The 17,053-nt window shown below is 52.9% G+C and overlaps 1 protein-coding gene across 1 annotated transcript; it reads right to left on the reverse strand.

Annotated features, from left to right (window-relative positions):
* Window positions 1–3,477: 3,477 nt before the first annotated feature.
* On the reverse strand, window positions 3,478–6,460 carry BZA05DRAFT_84833 (uncharacterized protein). Its single transcript, XM_051488711.1, has 5 exons — window positions 5,669–6,460; window positions 5,226–5,612; window positions 4,725–5,163; window positions 4,478–4,672; window positions 3,478–4,425 (listed from the first exon to the last, which is right to left on the reverse strand). Exons 1-5 carry the CDS (start codon window positions 6,303–6,305, stop codon window positions 3,645–3,647), a joined length of 2,439 nt encoding a protein of 812 aa, XP_051338263.1. The 5' UTR covers window positions 6,306–6,460; the 3' UTR covers window positions 3,478–3,644.
* Window positions 6,461–17,053: the final 10,593 nt, after the last annotated feature.

Genomic DNA, 17,053 nt, shown 5'->3' on the forward strand with positions numbered 1-17,053 from the left:
GGGCTGCTGTTGTCACTGGCCAGACGGACGAAGCTATGGGCCATGGCCAACCCTTCCGCTTAGCTTGGAGGCGGCACACATGTCGGTGTGGAGGCCCTGGAGGGAAAGTGAGATCATTGTTAACTTCGAAGTTCAAACTGGAGGAGTGTCTTTTCATCACGTTTGCTGTCTGGGGATATGGACCAATTGGATACGGTTGACATGTACTGTATATACCGATTCTACAACAACAACAACTCGGAACGAGCAACCAGCCGGTCATCAATCTGATAGGAAAAGTACCAGTACTGGTACATACTCTATCTCTCCCTATGTACGTACCGGTACTTGATCCCCGGCTCCCTTGATCGTGAGAGACGCAGATATAACTCACTTCTCCGGTGCATTACTGAAGCTGACTGGGTAGGAAATCCGAGTGAGTGAGCGAGTGCTTCGAAGTTCGTAAACGGTCTACGGTACTCGAAGAAACTAACCATTCGCCGACCTCGTTTCTGCACTACGAGATGTGCTAATAGAGCAAGTCCTCCTCCTCCTCCTTCCCCACCCACGCCGAGCTCGACGGCACGACTGGCAGGCCACTGAGCCGCTACCGGCAGTCCGAGCATCTCCTAGGCAGATACATTTGAGATGCGCATGCCTTCCGGTGCTTGGAGACCCCGTACCATACCAAAAGCATTCGACCGTCGACCGGCTAGCAGACAGAGTCCATGTGCGCCATCAACCATGGGTGGGCGCCGGAAATTATCATCATCATCAGCACTAGCGATTCCAACAGTGCAGACGAACGGATAGGTATCTCGGCACATGGGTGCATCTACTAGTAGGTATGTATGTAAATAGGTACCGTACTGGTCGTCTTCCGTTGGCAGACTAGCGGTTGAACGTTCGACGCCTATAGTGACTCCCGAAAAAGCTTCGCAGACAACACTTGATGCCGGAGCCAATCAACCGATAACTTCAACTCCGCACTGCTTTACCGAAGATCGATTGGGCTGGGTGATATTGAAATACTACCTGCGAATATATATACGGGTGCCACAGTGGATCTGGTATCATAGCATCCAGCCCGCTAGATATGTACATACTCTGGCCAGCGAGATCATCCGCTGGAAGTCGGCGGCTGGCCAGGCCAACAAGCAACGTAGATGTCCAGTGGAATCGTATTAGCAAGAGGAAGAAGTAAAAGCAATGCGGCGTAAATCATGGCTTTGCTGCCGGAGGTGCGATTGCGTGAGATCGTGGTATTACCAACGGAACAAACAACGTACATACAGATCATTACATCTCATACTCTGCCATGTCTATGATCATCACTTGTACTACCAGAACAGATCATACAGCTTCCATTCTTCCAACATCACAGCCGCCACAGCTCCCCCGCCCGCGAACATGGCTCAGCCCTTCGCCCACTGGCTGGCCTGGAGTGTGTGTATATCCCCCAGAAGTGCCGGGGCAGACGAGTCCTACACACACATGCTGGCCTGCAGCAGCAGCAGTGCTTTCTCCTACACCCTCCGTGTCTTACCTTACCTTACCTCACACACCCCACCTGGCCACCCCACCCACCCCACTCTACGCACGCACCAACCACGATCCGCCTACGGTACACCCACCAGGCCCGCCACGCAAGTCGGCATCGAGTCCTCGATGCCTCCATGGAAAAACGGAAACAACCATCCGCCCTGCCAACCCCCCTCCCCCCAAATTCCAATCCTTCGACACGCCACGCCACCCGAGCAAACGCCCACGAAAGGCACAGCTGCATACACACATACATACATACAGACAGACATACAGATGCAGCTTCATCCCGCCTGCATATCCGTCCTGAACCAGCAACGCAACTTCCCGGACTAACCGGTACTGGTTCCCAACCCTCCCTCGTTCTCTTCCCTTCCTTCCCCACCTCCCCACCTCCTCCCTCCACGTCCCTCCGCCACGTCCCGTCTCCACCAACCGGGACTCCGCTCGTCAACCGCGCACATTTGCTGCGCAGCCCACACTTCGTTCGTAACTTGTAAGACGACCGACCTCGAAAGTGCATTTCCAGAACTCGGGATAACCCATTGCGGCCTTGATGGACTCCGTGGAGCTATGGGGGAGGAGGAGGAGGAGGAGGAGAAGGAGGAGGAAGCTGAGAGGGGGCGTGGCAGTAGTGCGGTCAAGCGCAGACCGATTCGATTCCAATGCTAACGAGCGAGCGAACGTGCTGAGCTGTGCTGAGCTGTGCTGCAGGTTCCCACCACTGATTTCTTTTCGCTTTCTTCTCACCTCGCCCTACAAAAAAACCCCAAGTTGAAAAATCCAAAAAAATCCAAAAAAAAAATCTATTCCGCCGCCAGTATTTTTCTTCTTTTCGTTTCTTTTTTTTCTTCTTCCCAGACGTTCGTGCGAATAGGGAGGGGCGGGGAGCGAAAGTCCATGTTTGCTTCTTGGCAACATCTCGATGTGATCAGCAGGATCCATCGAGCTGACCAAATCCGGCCCACGCAGCGTCACAGCGCAAACCCGCCGTCCGGATCCGGCGTTTCGTCCACGCCGTCCCCCCCTGCGGGTGCGGAATTCATGCAAAATGTTGCTTTTGCTGCTTTTACTTTTGGAGGTGGTAGAGTACTAGTGGGTGCTATGTATACTCGTACACCCACTCGAAGTATGTAAGTAGGGAAGCGGAAGGGCCGAGAATGTGACGTAGAGTGTGTACGTAGAGGCTGGCTTTTGTCAGCCTTCAGCCTTCGCGTCGCGACTCGCGTGTGCCGCGGTTGATGCGGAGGCGCCAGCGCGCGCTGATAGTGCTGCCACGTGGTTTGGGCTCATGCAATAGGTATGGTATGGTATAGAGCGGTGGTTTGCGTCGCGACTCGCGGGAAACTCTTAGGCGCTTTACACTGCGACTGGTGTCGACTCTACTATTGTAGCCTGCCTTGTTCTCTCCTCTGCTTATGTATATCGGCTCCACCGATATGAAGCTCCGTTACGTCATAGGTATCTACCATACATACCATTCACGAGTTACTTTGCCATGATGCCGTCACGGATAGCATACCATTTACGAGTCACTTTGCCATGATGACGGAGAGGAACAAACAAAGCTAGGATGTAATCATAGTCATGTTGTTGAAACACGCTGTGTAGAACCACCCAGCAATCGTATGGAGATACAAGGTGCGAAAGCCTTGAAACGGCAAAAAAACATCGTCCCCATGTAACAAAGTACCTTCCCTAGTATTCCCCATATTCTTAATCAAAGCAAGTAAGAGGCAGGAAAGAAAAGCAAACCCCCCGAGTAAACAAACAGAAAAAAATTGAACCATTTAGCAGGAAAAAGGTGCGAAGTAGCCTAAAGCGGCAGAGAAACATCGCCCCTCTGTAACTACCTTTCTCAGCATTCCCGATATCTTCAATCATAGCAAGCAACAGGCATGAAAGAAAAGTAAACTCCCCGAGTAAAACAAACAAAAAAAGATTGAACTATTTAGCAAGAACTTTTCTTATTAAACAGTCCAAGGACCGAAATCACAAATGGCACAGAGCAGAATGAAAGAGAGATACCTAGGAAAAGAGCAAGGGGAACCACCGCCGCGGAACACATTATGGTCGTACTAGAAAATCGCAACTTTTTGTCAGCCGGGCCACAGTACCACCACTCACAACTGGGGGGAATCCCAGTTGCTCAACACGCAACCGAAGATTCGCTGCTTGGGAAGTGAGTCAATAGGTTGGCACGTGACATCAAAAGCAGGCCAGGTAGTCCACCCGTTCATGGTTAGGAAGCGCCTGACGTAGATCGCAGTGCTAAAGTTGGTATATTCAACTTTGAAAACACCAGGACCGTCCATCTGGTGTACGAAGACGTCGGCTTTGAGATACTCGGTTAGAGCGGGAGGTAAAGGGGTCCTCTTGACGAATTCCGAGACACTCGCGCAGTTGTGCCCCATCGCACGTCTACCGGGAATTGCTGTGAATACGCGGCAGTTGTCGCGGCTGAACAGTTCCCCTCCACTGGGCAATGGCGGTACCTGCTCCATCACAACTTTGAGAACCCTTTCCTGGAAGTAGACGGGAGCCGAACTCATCCAATGGAAGTAGTTCCAAGCTTGCTCCGGTGTGAGAAAAGTGACCTCAAGGCTCGTGTAGGTAGCTTTTTGGCCTTCCTGATCATCGTGACGGAGACGCATCACTTCGATGGGACCCCCTCTGACCATAGGCAATGCTTCGTGGTATTGAATAATGCGGGGAAGATGCGTGATGGTCACCTTACGGTAACGAGGGTCAAGCTTTCCGTCGCGGAGGTACGGTGACCTTTCATCCTCACTGTTGCCATCGCGCTTCGGGGGACGAAGTCCCCGAGTCTGAAGCCGAGGCGAAAGACCACGGTCGGCCCAGTGCGCTCTCTCAGCAGAACGTCTTCCCTCGAACCAGTCGAGTCTGCAAAAGTGTTAGTAATTATTTATTTCAGAAACTTTTGATCGGAACATACCCCAAACCTCGTTCCTGTTCTTCGGCAAGGAGGTCAAAGCTTTCACCGTAGTAGACGGGCGTATCATCCACTGGAGGCGCAGGTTCGGGTTGCCTAGGCGCGGGTTCGATTTGCCTAGGCGCGGGTTCGATTTGCCTAGGCGTGGGTTCGATTTGCCTAGGCGCACTAGGTCGAAGCTGTTGGGTGACCACGGGCCTAGACGGAAGGTTAGACAATTGGCCGGAAGATGGGGGTTTTAGAAACTTACATATCCGAGTAGTCGGACATATAGTAGCCGACGGAACCTCCTGAAGGGATACCCGGGTCCTTAAGAAGCTCGTCATGATCCGTCTCAGAATCGTTGCCGGGCGGATAATAGATGCGAAGCGGTGGCGAGCTCTTCTGATGCTTCACCTGAGCAGGCCACTGGTTGTTCTGCTCTTTGGACGTGAGATGAAACACTGGGGGAGACATAGGTCGCTCGAATCGTTCCTGTTGGATGCCGATCTGGTCCACCTTGGTGTCTACTGGCAACAATGGGCGCGGATGAATGGTCGGTACAGGTACAGGAATTGAAACCCTGGCAGGTAAAGGAGCGAAAAACTTAGGCTTGTCTTCTTTCGGGAGGATGCCCAATGCATGTTGGCGCTCCATGTCTGCAACAGCCCGCTTGACATCGTGCGCGAGTTGAATCGATGAAACTGCTTCTAAATTCTAGCCGGTTAGTACTTCTTCCATGATAGGGTTTCAACGGATGGGGTTTCCTGACTCTTGACAGGTGATGGCTTCGCCGTCTCGTTATCCGCAGGATTCTCATTTCCATCAACCACCGATTCACGACGGTCGGGAATTGGGAGTCCACGCAAGCGCAGGACTTCGGCCAACCACGATTCTTCGTCGAGGTCATCGGGAGTGACACCGATGTACGTTTGCTCGTCAGCGAGTACAGCGTCGATCCACGTATCGGCCGCCTTGTACGACTTCCACCACAAGCCTTTGGCGTCAAAGCCGCTGTTCTGTATAAAGTGTATGAAGTAGTCCTTCGCGATATTGACCCTGGCTTGGTCCTCCTGGTAATCCAAGAGGGTGTCCACAGTAGCGTCCAAACGGATCTTGATGCTCTTGTGGGCTTCAAGCAAGTCTATGAGTAGCTTACCTACATCTGCGTTAGATGTGAACCAATATTAGATAAGTATGGATGGAAGTGCGTACCAGGAACCATAATCATAGTCTTGGGAACGGCATTAACAAGGTTGCGCAACAAACCGATCGAGGTGCCTTCATCATTCTCGTCGATATCAATAGACGGAGCACGAGGTACGGACTTCGTGTTGCCAGGCCTGGCATACTCGGCGCTGGAAGATTTGATCTTAGCTTCAACCGAAGTTCTCTTCTTGTGTGGATAAAACTCTTCAGAGGTCGAGTCCGGAGGTGAAAGACGACTATTCTCGTGAGCAGTAGTCATCAGAGGTGAATTCGGTGATATGGGAGAGGACGGGGGGCAGGAAAAACTAGGGGTAGTGAAATGCTCCGAAGGAAGCAGTGAAGGAGAAGGTGGGGGCAGTTTTTTGGCATCGTCCAGACGGGGACCGGCAACACCCTTATCCCTAACAGGTCTCAGGTGGGGCGGTAGAGGACCAGAAGTCTGGGCGGGTGCCATTGTAGGAGATGGAGGGCGGGTGGCCTTGGCGGGAGGGAGGTTGTTCTTAGGACGAGAGATAGCCATCAGCTTCTCGAGGTAGGCATTCGTACGGTTAATGATTTCAGGACGTATCGCTTTCGTGGCGCCTTGGAAAGCCGGTAGCTGCCCAGTTTCCGTCTCCATCTCGTCCAAGTCGGAATCGGTCATGATGACCGCAGAGTTGTTAGTTGTGTCCAGATGGTTTGTAGTTGTGCGTAAAGCCAAGGGGGGAAAAGGTGTCGGTTTGTGAGAGAAGATGTAGAAACGAGTGTGAAAGGGCGGGGGAGGAGGGGGGAGGAGAGGGGAGGAGAGGGAGAAGGAGAGGAGGGTAACAAGAAGGCGAGAGGGTACAGAAAAGGAAAGGTGGACAGAAAGTGGTAGTTCACAACGTTGTGAAGTCACAACCTGGAATCAGGCTTCGACCCGTCAACACACCATCAGTGAGTTTCTTTTGAGCTTTGACCCTTTAGATCGTTTGGCCGATCTACCACTGTTTAAATTCTCTCTTCATAAAATTATACATTTTATACATCTCTTCGTGTGTTGTGGTACTTGCATTTAACCTATGCGTTGTCATGTGTGATTTCGAAGCAAGCGGTGGCCAGAGCAGAGGTGAGTGATAACTCATGAGCACACCCAGTACGTATACATTTGTAACTGTTGAGTGCCCAGATTCTCGGTACAGCCCATTACTCAATCCTCCAGTAACTCCCATGAGTAAGTAGTAATAGAGCCCTCCGGTGGACACTTACGGCGTCGATATCGTCTGAACACGCAGAGCTTGGTCCTGGCTGCTTGTGCAACCAAGACTTCGAAATTCCCCCTCAAACACCAAGACTCTATGGACATCAAGATTGAAACCTCCATTCACGAAAAGAACCATGGAAGCAGAGAGCGAATGATTATAAAATATTTCGTGGCTTTGCCGGTCCCACAACATCCTAGATCGTTTAAAAAAGCGCAAAAGCGTCATTCCCGGATGGCTTGGTACTCGCCAACGAACTGATCGTTTGGCGCGGAGCCAGCTGGCAACTCTATTGTGACCACAACTCTGCTGCCATTACATAAGTTCCTACATACTCGGCATCCCTCGGAGTGATCGACGCTCGAGTCTTTCCGGTGCTGCGCAGGCCCTTTCGCCCCCCGCTTACAGCACTCACGGTTCAGGCGCAACTTCGACGGGCACCACAGATACGGTGACTGTAGCCGACTGCTCGCGACGACGGGGATTCCCTAATGCCAGCCTCGCCTGCCAGGCGCATGGTGTAGCCGCATGCTACAGCTTTCGCCGTGGTGGTTCCATTCTTACGTTTGATTCCATCGCATCTCCCCGGAGTCCCTATCAACTTTCGAGGCTGACGGTACGATGTAGCTACATACCACCGTTAGATGACTATTCGAACTACCCCACGAGCCACGCCACCACCAGCAATAAGGAGCCGGGGGTCGCCTGTTGTTCCATCGCTTCTGCGTTAGTTCATGGACTCCGGCACCATGGCTATTACTATGCACTCGTGTTGTGGGGCATCTCCGTACATACGAAGCCCTATTGCGGGCTGATGCTAAATTTCGCTCGGCGCCGCCGCCGTGTCATCAGGTCACGAACCACCGTCCACCGTCCACCGTCCACCGCCCCAAACCAGCATCATGGATCACTCTTGTCGGCGCTGGCTAGAACGGATAAGCGAAGTCACGCGCACACGCCGGAACCTCAGCTACTCTTGCGATCGTATCGTATTCGGCAATACTACCGCGCCGTGTAGTCCGCTCCGACCCGCCCCGCCCGGGTTATGTCGAACCCAAGCCAGCCGGAATCAGAATACCGCCGGAAGTGCGTAGCTTGGTCTTCACCCGCTAATAGACCGTTTCAGATCTCTCTCCTCCCCAAAAAAGAAAATACTCTCGGGATAGGTACCATGTCGTGCTGTGAGGGGTGTGGCTCGAGCGATCCTCGTTCTGAGACCTCCCTGGACGGCCGCTGTATTATTACACCTCGTTCGGAGAATTCTCGAGACGTTGTGATAGTACTTCTCACGCTCCGGGCCCGGCCATAACTAGGGGGGGAGGGGACGCTTACCGCCTCGCGATCACTCACCATCGGTACTAGGTATACACATACCTGCTGAAGATCACCACGCCGCACCACTCGATAGTATGTACCTACATAAATATATAAATTTAACTACGGACCCATGGATCATGAGCCGTCGCCGGATCGGACGCCTCATCCCCAAAGTTCTATCTATACATACCTACATCTCGGATATCATCATCATGCGCATTGAACACGCAAGATACCTACGCAAGGCTGAAATTGACGCCAACAGGGATCTGCCAGAGCTTACGGAGGTCCTTCGGTCTGGAGCATGCATGGCGAGCGCGCGTTCCTCAGTTCGAATATGCAAATCACGGCAACGATGTTTCGTCGGTTGGGTGGAGGAAAGGGAGAGGGGGGGGGGGGGGGGGGGGGTTGGCCGGATCGTGACTCCTAGATGCTTCCCTCCTCATCCACCCGTTCACCGCGGTGGGCTACGGTGCGGTGTTGTGCGTACCCCCACTATCGCTAAAACTCGTTCCGGAAGCAAAACATGCGCCACTCCCATCCCACCACAATACAATCTTACGTCCCAGCCCAGTCCCGGCCCCACCTAGAACCCCCCGCCGGGTTCCGCACGATCGATACTTCATATAAATGTTCCTTGGATCACTTTACCACTAGCCATCACTCGACGCCCCCAGTTCCTTGCAGAAACCGGGGAACTGAGAGGCTAGTATGGGGGAGTAGAGTGGAAGGGTCCACATCCCGCCGATGGAATGACTATTGACCATAATAATTAACCACAGCAGAATGAAAGTCCAAAAGTGGAAACCATCGCCAGTGGTGCAGCTCGGTTCACTTTGGCCCTGGGCCCTACGGAATTGCTTTCAGCGGCGCTTAACAATTAGTAAGCCCCTGGTCCCTACGAGTGACCACTAACCAGCACATGACACGAGAGAGTCAGATGTGCATTCAATATTACATAGCGGGAAGAGAGTCCAGACTATGGGACGATTGAAGGACCCGAGTGGGCGGTATACCGGTACTAGGTATAAAGTAGTTCTCGTCTAGACGGAATAAATCGATCCCGTCGCTTACTTTTTTACTCGATGCGCCCCACCGCCCCCGTTCACCCCCACGTGCAACGGCGGTTTCTAAATACTCTACATCCATACGCGTTCCGGCTGGGTTGAAACCTAACCGACCCGCAACTACACATGATACCTGCTACCAAGCTCATGTACAAACGACCGCTCGTCCGTGAACCGTTACGCAGCTTCCAGGTACATTGCATAGTAAGCAAGCCAATTCGGAAACACGCCTGCCGCAGTGCTGCTGGTATCGTGTCGGCCATCTCCAGTGTTTCCAGTATTTTGATACCTACTATACCTACATAAACACCTACATAGCGTATGTAGGGAACAGAATTGAATGCAATCGGCAAAATAAGATCCCCCTGCTCATTTGAGCTTCCCCCTGGACCCAGCCCCCCCCTGCCGTTACATACGATGGATCATGGAACGCAGGTGACTGATACCCTGCATCCAGGTAGGTTACAATAGTAAGAAGTAAGTCCGGTACTATAGGCAACGGGATCCAGCCCTCTCCTCTCCTACTTTTGCTTTTTTGTATTATTTGCGCCACAGCAAGAGACCCGGCCAGGCTGGCTCGCACTCGCACTTGCGCTTGCGCGGGCGTTCGTATCCCCCGTCCGACGAGAATCCCTACTCAATCGCGGAAAAGTAAAAAATACCCCCCCTCGCAAAGAGCCGAGAGTGGACTCCACCAGGTCATAGAAAAATTATCCTGTCCCGACTCCCCGCGTTAGTCAAACGGAATATGAAAAAGAAATCTAAAAATCTAAAAATCTAAAAATCCAAAGAAATAAAAATCCAAAGAAATAAAATGAGACAAAAATATGATTTGCCAAACCCCAAATCAAGGCTTAATGCAGCCATCATACGATCACAATTCCAATCGCAATTGCCATTACAATTACAATTATCAAACAAAAATCCGCACCGCACCTGTCCTTCCAGCGGGTAAAAGTTCGCCGCGGAGGTCGGCGGAGCATGATGAAATTGAGAGTAGGATGGATTGACGTAGATCATCTAGATTAAAATATCGCGTAACAGCAGCAGCAGCAGGAGCAACAGCAGCAGCAGCAGGAGCAACAGCAGCAGCAGCAGGAGCAACAGCAGCAACAGCAGTAGGAGGAGCAGCCATTAGGTGCCTAGAATTAAAGTGCAGTGCACTGTGGGTGTTCTACTCTAAGCGTGCGTTCGTGTGAGCTACAGTCAATATCGTAAATACCGTTACCGTAAATACCGTACATACTACATGCCGTCCACACCGTGGTCCGTAAACGCCATCCATACCGTCTTACATACCGTCGTACGAATATTCCTATATTCATCGTTTCCTCTCGCGCGACGAGGCGAGTCCGGTCAATTCCAGCCTGGTCGAGTTCATCGAGTCGACTCAAGCAAACCGAATTCTGCGCGCAGCAGCAGCAGCAGGCGATCCCCGCCCGCAGTAAATCTACCGGCTCGAAGGCTGCGTGGCTGGCTGACCGACCCGACCCGCCGATGCGGCTCCGTCTCCGTATCCGTCTCCAGTTTTCACGGCGGCGGCGGCGGCGTGTGGCCGGGGTGGTGGTGGTGGTGGTGGTGGTGGACTACTCTCAACGTGCCTGCGGGCTGGGAGTGGGCAATGGGCCGCAATAAATACCGTTACCGTAAATACCGTACATAGTACATACCGTCGTACCATACCGTCGTACAACGGTGCAACGGTACATTCCTATATTCGTCGTATCCTACATTCGTCGTTTCCTCTTGCTCGGTGAGGCGAGCCCAGCCTGGCCGAGTCGAGTCGAGCAAACCGAATTCTGCGCGCAGCAAATCTACCGGCTCGGCTTCTGCGTGGCTGCGTGGCTGGCCGACCCGCCGACTCGCCGACCCGCCGCTCCGGTATTGGTTTTCACGGCGGCGGCGGCGGGGTGGTCGCAGTGGTCACGGTGGATACCACGGGCAAGGCCGAATTTTCGCCTTTTATCTCCTTGTGCAGATTATGTACATGACGTACCAGCAGCCGGGCAAATAGTGGATAAGGCTGTAAGTACATGAGTAAATACTTCGGCAGGCAGAACCTCGCGGGCTGCAGGCGTATGTACGCATGGGACATACAATGTAGGCAACTTGTAGGTGGATACCTGGTAGATGCCAGATACACGCACGCACGAACAAACGTGAGGGAAGCACTGCACAGCACTGCAATGCCGGCTTCAAGATACCTTAGGTTTATACTGACGTCATCCAACCGCGTGCGCCAGCAAGCAAGCAAGCACGTATTTTTTCCTTCCTTCCTTCCTATGTACTTGTGTATGTAGGAAAACCCTAGGTACATGGCTCCTGCAAAGTATATTGTACATGCGTGGTTGGGGAGCATCACCTTCTCGAAGCTAAAAGATTTCTGCACTTTCTGCACTTTGGTCGGTGGTCTGGTCGGGGGTCGGCCTCTATGTACCTACGTAGTACGTGGTACTTATCTGTAACACTACTACTAGCAATAGTAGGAATAGTAGTAGACTACTAGGGCCGCAGGGCGATCGCGAATCCGGTCGGCATGTGGATATATGATATATCATATGATATATCAACATAAGTATTTAGATGGTATCACTGTCCAATCAGTGGCGACTGTTCAGTGGTCAGCCTCGAGGTACCAAGGCGATACTCTAGTCCCCCCACCCCCCACCCCCCGCCCCCCACCCCACCCCACCACCAACTGAGACAGCCCGCGCATTATTGCGCGCATTCGGTCGTGTGTGGTGTGCGAGCGAGCGGAGGCGGGGGTTAATAATCCGACGATCGTAGCCGTTATTGGCGCTGCCGGCGGGATCCTCCGCGCGCCTCTGCACTCCTCCACAAGCACTCACTCGGCCTCGGCGTGCTCAAAGTTTTCGTGCTATATATCTGGGTATGTAAAGTACTAGGTCAAAAGTTTTCAGGGGGACCGTTTTACACCAAAAATGGCCATTTTCACATGACTAAAACTCATCCTTCGTCTGACGGAAAAATATTGTGTCTTTCACAGACGCCATAGAATCATAAGCCCTCACATATACAAAAGTTGACCGCTTTTAGTCAAGACTGATGGTTTTTAGCGGTGGGTTGTACATGACTTGAACAGTGATTTCGCATTTTGTATGGGGCTCCCATACAAAAAGTTGCACGACAACCAGCGAAAACCACAAACTCTTCTCCTAGGCCGCATTGCTGAACCACAACTGCTTATATTTGCGAGCCTGTTTATTATAAGATATCCTACCCGGTTAGCAAGGACTTCCAATTGCCCAATATTTTTTACAGTGTGTTTGGGACGCAGAATCTGTGGTTAAAAATGGATAGCCTTGAGACAATGGGACTTGGGTTAGCCGCATAACGTCGCATAAAATATTGATTTCTTTTGGCTGAAAATTTTGTCGAAGCTGGATATATATCTAATCATCTTGTATGCAAGTTTGTATTACTTTATATTGTGTGGTTGTGGTGTTCGAGAGGTCTACATGTGTGGTGTGGTGGTCTCGTAGGGGCGAGTGGCGATAACTTTTGACCTGGTACTTTACGGATGGCGGCTGACCACCTCCAACCCCCATCTCCCGAGAGGCGAACTGAGACTGTGGATTTTGGACTGTGGTTGGTGGACTGTGAGACTCTGAGACTTTGAGGTCGACGCGAAATTCGAATTGAAGACGCATACCGGGTTACCTAGTATGACATTACATTACATAGCATGGCCTTACATGGCCGTACATGGCCTTACATAGCCTAGAATTACATAACATTACATTACATTACATTGCATCAAATGTTCTTTGCTTTTGACTCAGCGTATGTAAAGAGCAAAACTATGATGGTATGTAGGAAAAAGGTTTTAGCGGCGATAGCCGCACCCACGGGCCACGGAATACCTCGTTCGTTCGTTCATTAGGTCCTCCCGCGCCTGCCCTGCCTCTACCTGCCCGACTGCCTGCTTGCATGCATGCATGCTCTCTTCTTTTCTTTTCTTTTTGCCTTTCTTCCCATCCACCCCCGCCCATGCTCGAGGCCGAGTAAGCTGCAGTCGAGTAAAGTGCGTGCGTGCAGTGCCACAGCCTTGCGGTGCAAACCGGGTGTTGGTGCGATACGGTGTGGTCTGGGTATACCGTATGTAGTATCGATGCGGATGCGGAGACCTCCAGCAGCCAGCGTGTAACGAACTATACGCGCTGTGATCCCGGCCAAAGTGTCAGTGGCTTCTTGCGCTGCGCATGTGGCGTGTGATGGTGATGCTAAGGCGAGCGGAGGGGGGGGCAATTCGTTGGTCTGATATGTAGAGTAGATACTAGTAGTAGCAGGAGGAGTTAATGCGGCTGATCGAGAAGTAGTCCATACTTTTTACCTACTACTAGTAATTCCCCGTTGTCTGTTTACTCACCCACCGATGCACTAATCATGGCTGAAAATGTCCCCCACGGCGGACGGAGGGAGGGAGTGGAGGCCTATTCTTGCAGCGCAGATAGGGAAAGAACGGACCGAGACGACGACTTATCGAGAGCGAGCTGAGTCCGACTGGAAATATGATCGTCTGCTCGTAATCTCGAGGCTGGGCGGAGCCGGGCTTGCATTGGTGTGCGTGCTGTGAATACATATCTCGGGGAACACGGCGATGGGACACTGAGTGAGGCAATCTTGAGTGAGTATCCGTATTTCCGGTTACATACGGGTATCCGGAGGTCTATCAAGGAGAGGGGGATGGAGAGGGGCGTCCGGACTAACTAGTATGCACATAGCAATGCTGACCGAGGCGTGTCTTCCCCACACGATGGTATGTAACTTAGCTATATACGGCCAAAACCTCGTGAGAGCAACTGAGTAGTCATAACTGCTCCCTTTCCATGTGTGTTCACCGGTGAAACACAGCTCAAAATAGGTTTAGATTCGCCGTATAATCCTGCAGTCCCGTTCTGCACCACCAAAACGAATCCAGATATCCGAAAAGCCCAGCGGCGAGGGTGGCTGTTTCAATACTAGTTCATGGCAGCAGCAGCAGAAGTAGCAGTAGTAGCAGCAGTAGCAGCAGCAAGCGATTAAGATCTAGTCCTGCGACAAGGCAAGATCTGAAACAAATGCTGTACTAGGTATGTATGTAGTACAATTGAGGATTGATCGGTCGACCTATTTGAAGCACTTTTTTTTCAGCAGTAGTTAGCTCCCCCGTGAAGCAAAGCGTCTCGGAAGGCAGGACTCGTTTCCCATCGGAGCTGGAAAGTGGGTCCGATGATCCGTGAGTCCGTCCGTTTCTGTGAGTGTGGCCGACGGACTCAGGTTCTCGCTCCTCCGCCGTCGTCCTCGTCGTCGTCAAGTTTCTCGTACGCCCACCCACATCATCCCCCCAGGCTCCGCTCCTCGCTCCTCCGCTTCCAACACCTCGGACGGGTAAGAATGTGCCGGGTTGCCGCCCAGCAAAAATAAAAAAAACACAAAACCGCCGACAGACAACTCGTCGCTGCTTCCATGTCAAGGTAAAAGATTGCGAACCAGCCTGAGCTTGCAGCTCGTGAACTCGGCTATCAATTCCTACGCAGGCACCCGGCGCGCTGCGCAGGCCAGACCGGACACTCGAATCAAAGACTGCTGGCAGCAGGCCCCACCTAGCACCGTACGGTAGGTATCACAGCCTCCATTCGCCGAGCCTGAGGCCTGCAGCCTGCTCCTCCCCCCACCACCACCACCACCAACACAGCCGCCTACCACCCATTCCTCTCGCCGTTGCGAGCCCTCCCTCCTCTGCGAGTCCGTCAGTCCTCATTCATGCCGTGCCCAAGAATTGTTTCCGGATTGCCAGGTTCGCTGCCCTGCACTGCACCTACAGCACCAAGGGTCGGCCGCGCTGCTCCTGACCATTTCTCCGGGATCGGCGTTTGCAGAGTGGAATCGTTTGCAGCCAGCGGTGTAAAAACATGGGGTTTTCCATATTGCAGGTGCTCTGGTGTGCATAATCTCTTTTTTTTCTTCTTTCTCCCTCTCTCTCTGTCTCTCCCCACAAACAAAAAAATAAAATAAAATAATCGGACGACTGCACCGGATGGTCCGCTGCGAACGTGATGATGATGATGACGATGATGGGTGATGATGATGATGCATCCGCCGGCTTCGTTTCCAGAACGATGGCAGTATAGGCCAATCGGCAGCAAGAGTATGGGGGGAGGTAGACAACGTCATCGGAAAAAGGGATCCGAAAAAGTGTTGGTCTGGTCTGGTCCTGCCGGAGGGCTGGGCTGGTTGGGCTGGTGGACTGAGCTTCGACCACACTGACGGAAGCGGCGAGACGAGAAAACGTTCGGTCGAACATCCCGAGCGGATCCAAGCCACGTCACACAGCATCGTGTGGCCATGGGTAGAGGGGAGGGGGGGGGATAAGGGAACGGGGGAGGGGGGACGGGGGAGGGGGGATATTCCTGGCCATTCAATCGCGATCTGTCACCAAGGAGGGATCGGGGATCCAGTCAGTGGCCTCAAAGTTTATCGAGCCCAGATCTTCGGGTGCTAAGCCCAATCAGTGTACCAAGTAATCTTGGGGTTTTGGGGCTAGCTAACATTGCTCACCCCCCCGGCCGGAATTGCTTCTCGTTCTTTCTTTCTTCGTTCTAGGTAGCTTTTCCGCTTTTCTAGCTTTCTTTCGTCTTGCCGATTTTCCCTCCAAGTGCAGCAGCTCGTACGTACATACACACATACATGCGTAGGGAAAGAAAGAAAGAGGAGCGGTCGGGGAGGGGGGGAGAGCACCCCATCCATCTTCGCCGGCACATATTGACGTGGACGTGAGCTCGAGCAAATGCCGTCCGGAATCCAATCGGAACCGAGCCTTTCTTTGGATCTGTTTGTCCTGTTGTCTCCACTTGCCGCAGGCAGGGCCTTCTCCTGGCATTCGCCCTTCTCGACTACCGCCCCCCCCCCCCCCGCTCCACTCCCTCCCCCCCGCCTCGATCAGCAATCCGAGATCAATGCTGTGTCTTGCTGGAGGAGCTCGTCGAAACTCCCGAACACCTGCCAGCATCATACCACCTCCCACCCCCTCCCTCGTGCTCTCGCAAGTGGAGCAGTAGCTGTGGCAGCCTGGCCTAGAACTCGCGCCGACTCCTCTGAACACTCTGTCTCTCCTGTGCGCACTCCTGCGCGCACTCCCTCCCCCCTCCCAAGCAGCTGGTTGTCTTTCGTCCGCCAAAGTCACTGTCACTTAGAGGCATGGTCGCGAGCTCGGCCGTCGATTGGACGGATGGAAGGGGGGGGGTCGGACATTGCGCGCGGGCTGGTTAGTTTGGCTGGTCTGTGTGGCGGTAAGTCGATTTGGTATTCGCGGGTATTTGCCGAGTTCTAGAATGCTTACACGCCAGTACCGACCGTAGAGCCCAACCGGTACTTTGCCAAGTCCATGGCGTAGGGTATCCGCGGTTTGCTACATATGTCTGAGGTACTCGATTCTGGGGATGGGGCTAAGCGAAGATCGATGTCCAAGCACCTCCAACACGACCGTACATAGCGGTCCGGGTAGATGTGTTCCGTTCATTGGAGCGGGGGTGAGGAGAGGGGGGTTGGGAAGAGAGAGGGAGGGGGGAGGCTCAAGCCTTACAGTCGACAGTAGCGATGATGGACGGGGTGTGTTCGTAGGAGGGAGAATAGATTATCGCCTGCATACTGGCAGTCCACCGGAGAAGATAGAGATGGCCAGCCCTCTAGCTAGCCCGTATCCCCACAATCTGGGGAGGAGGGAGGGGGGATGGAAAGGGGCGGGGCGCGAAGGCGTCGCCTGCCACCGCCTGTACGAGGACCAC

This window comes from Tricharina praecox (genome assembly GCF_024521635.1).
Source record: "Tricharina praecox strain CBS 144465 chromosome Unknown BZA05scaffold_17, whole genome shotgun sequence".
NCBI lineage: Eukaryota > Fungi > Ascomycota > Pezizomycetes > Pezizales > Pyronemataceae > Tricharina > Tricharina praecox.

What these genes read in the sequence shown, in the direction of transcription:
- BZA05DRAFT_84833 (XM_051488711.1), bottom strand. Translation starts at nt 6,305, where the DNA reads ATGACCGATTCCGACTTGGACGAGATGGAGACGGAAACTGGGCAGCTA. An exon ending in GACTATGATTATGGTTCCTG is followed by an intron (nt 5,613 to 5,668) that starts GTACGCACTTCC and finishes ACGCAGATGTAG; the next exon opens with GTAAGCTACTCATAGACTTG. An exon ending in GAAGCCATCACCTGTCAAGA is followed by an intron (nt 5,164 to 5,225) that starts GTCAGGAAACCC and finishes GCTAGAATTTAG; the next exon opens with AAGCAGTTTCATCGATTCAA.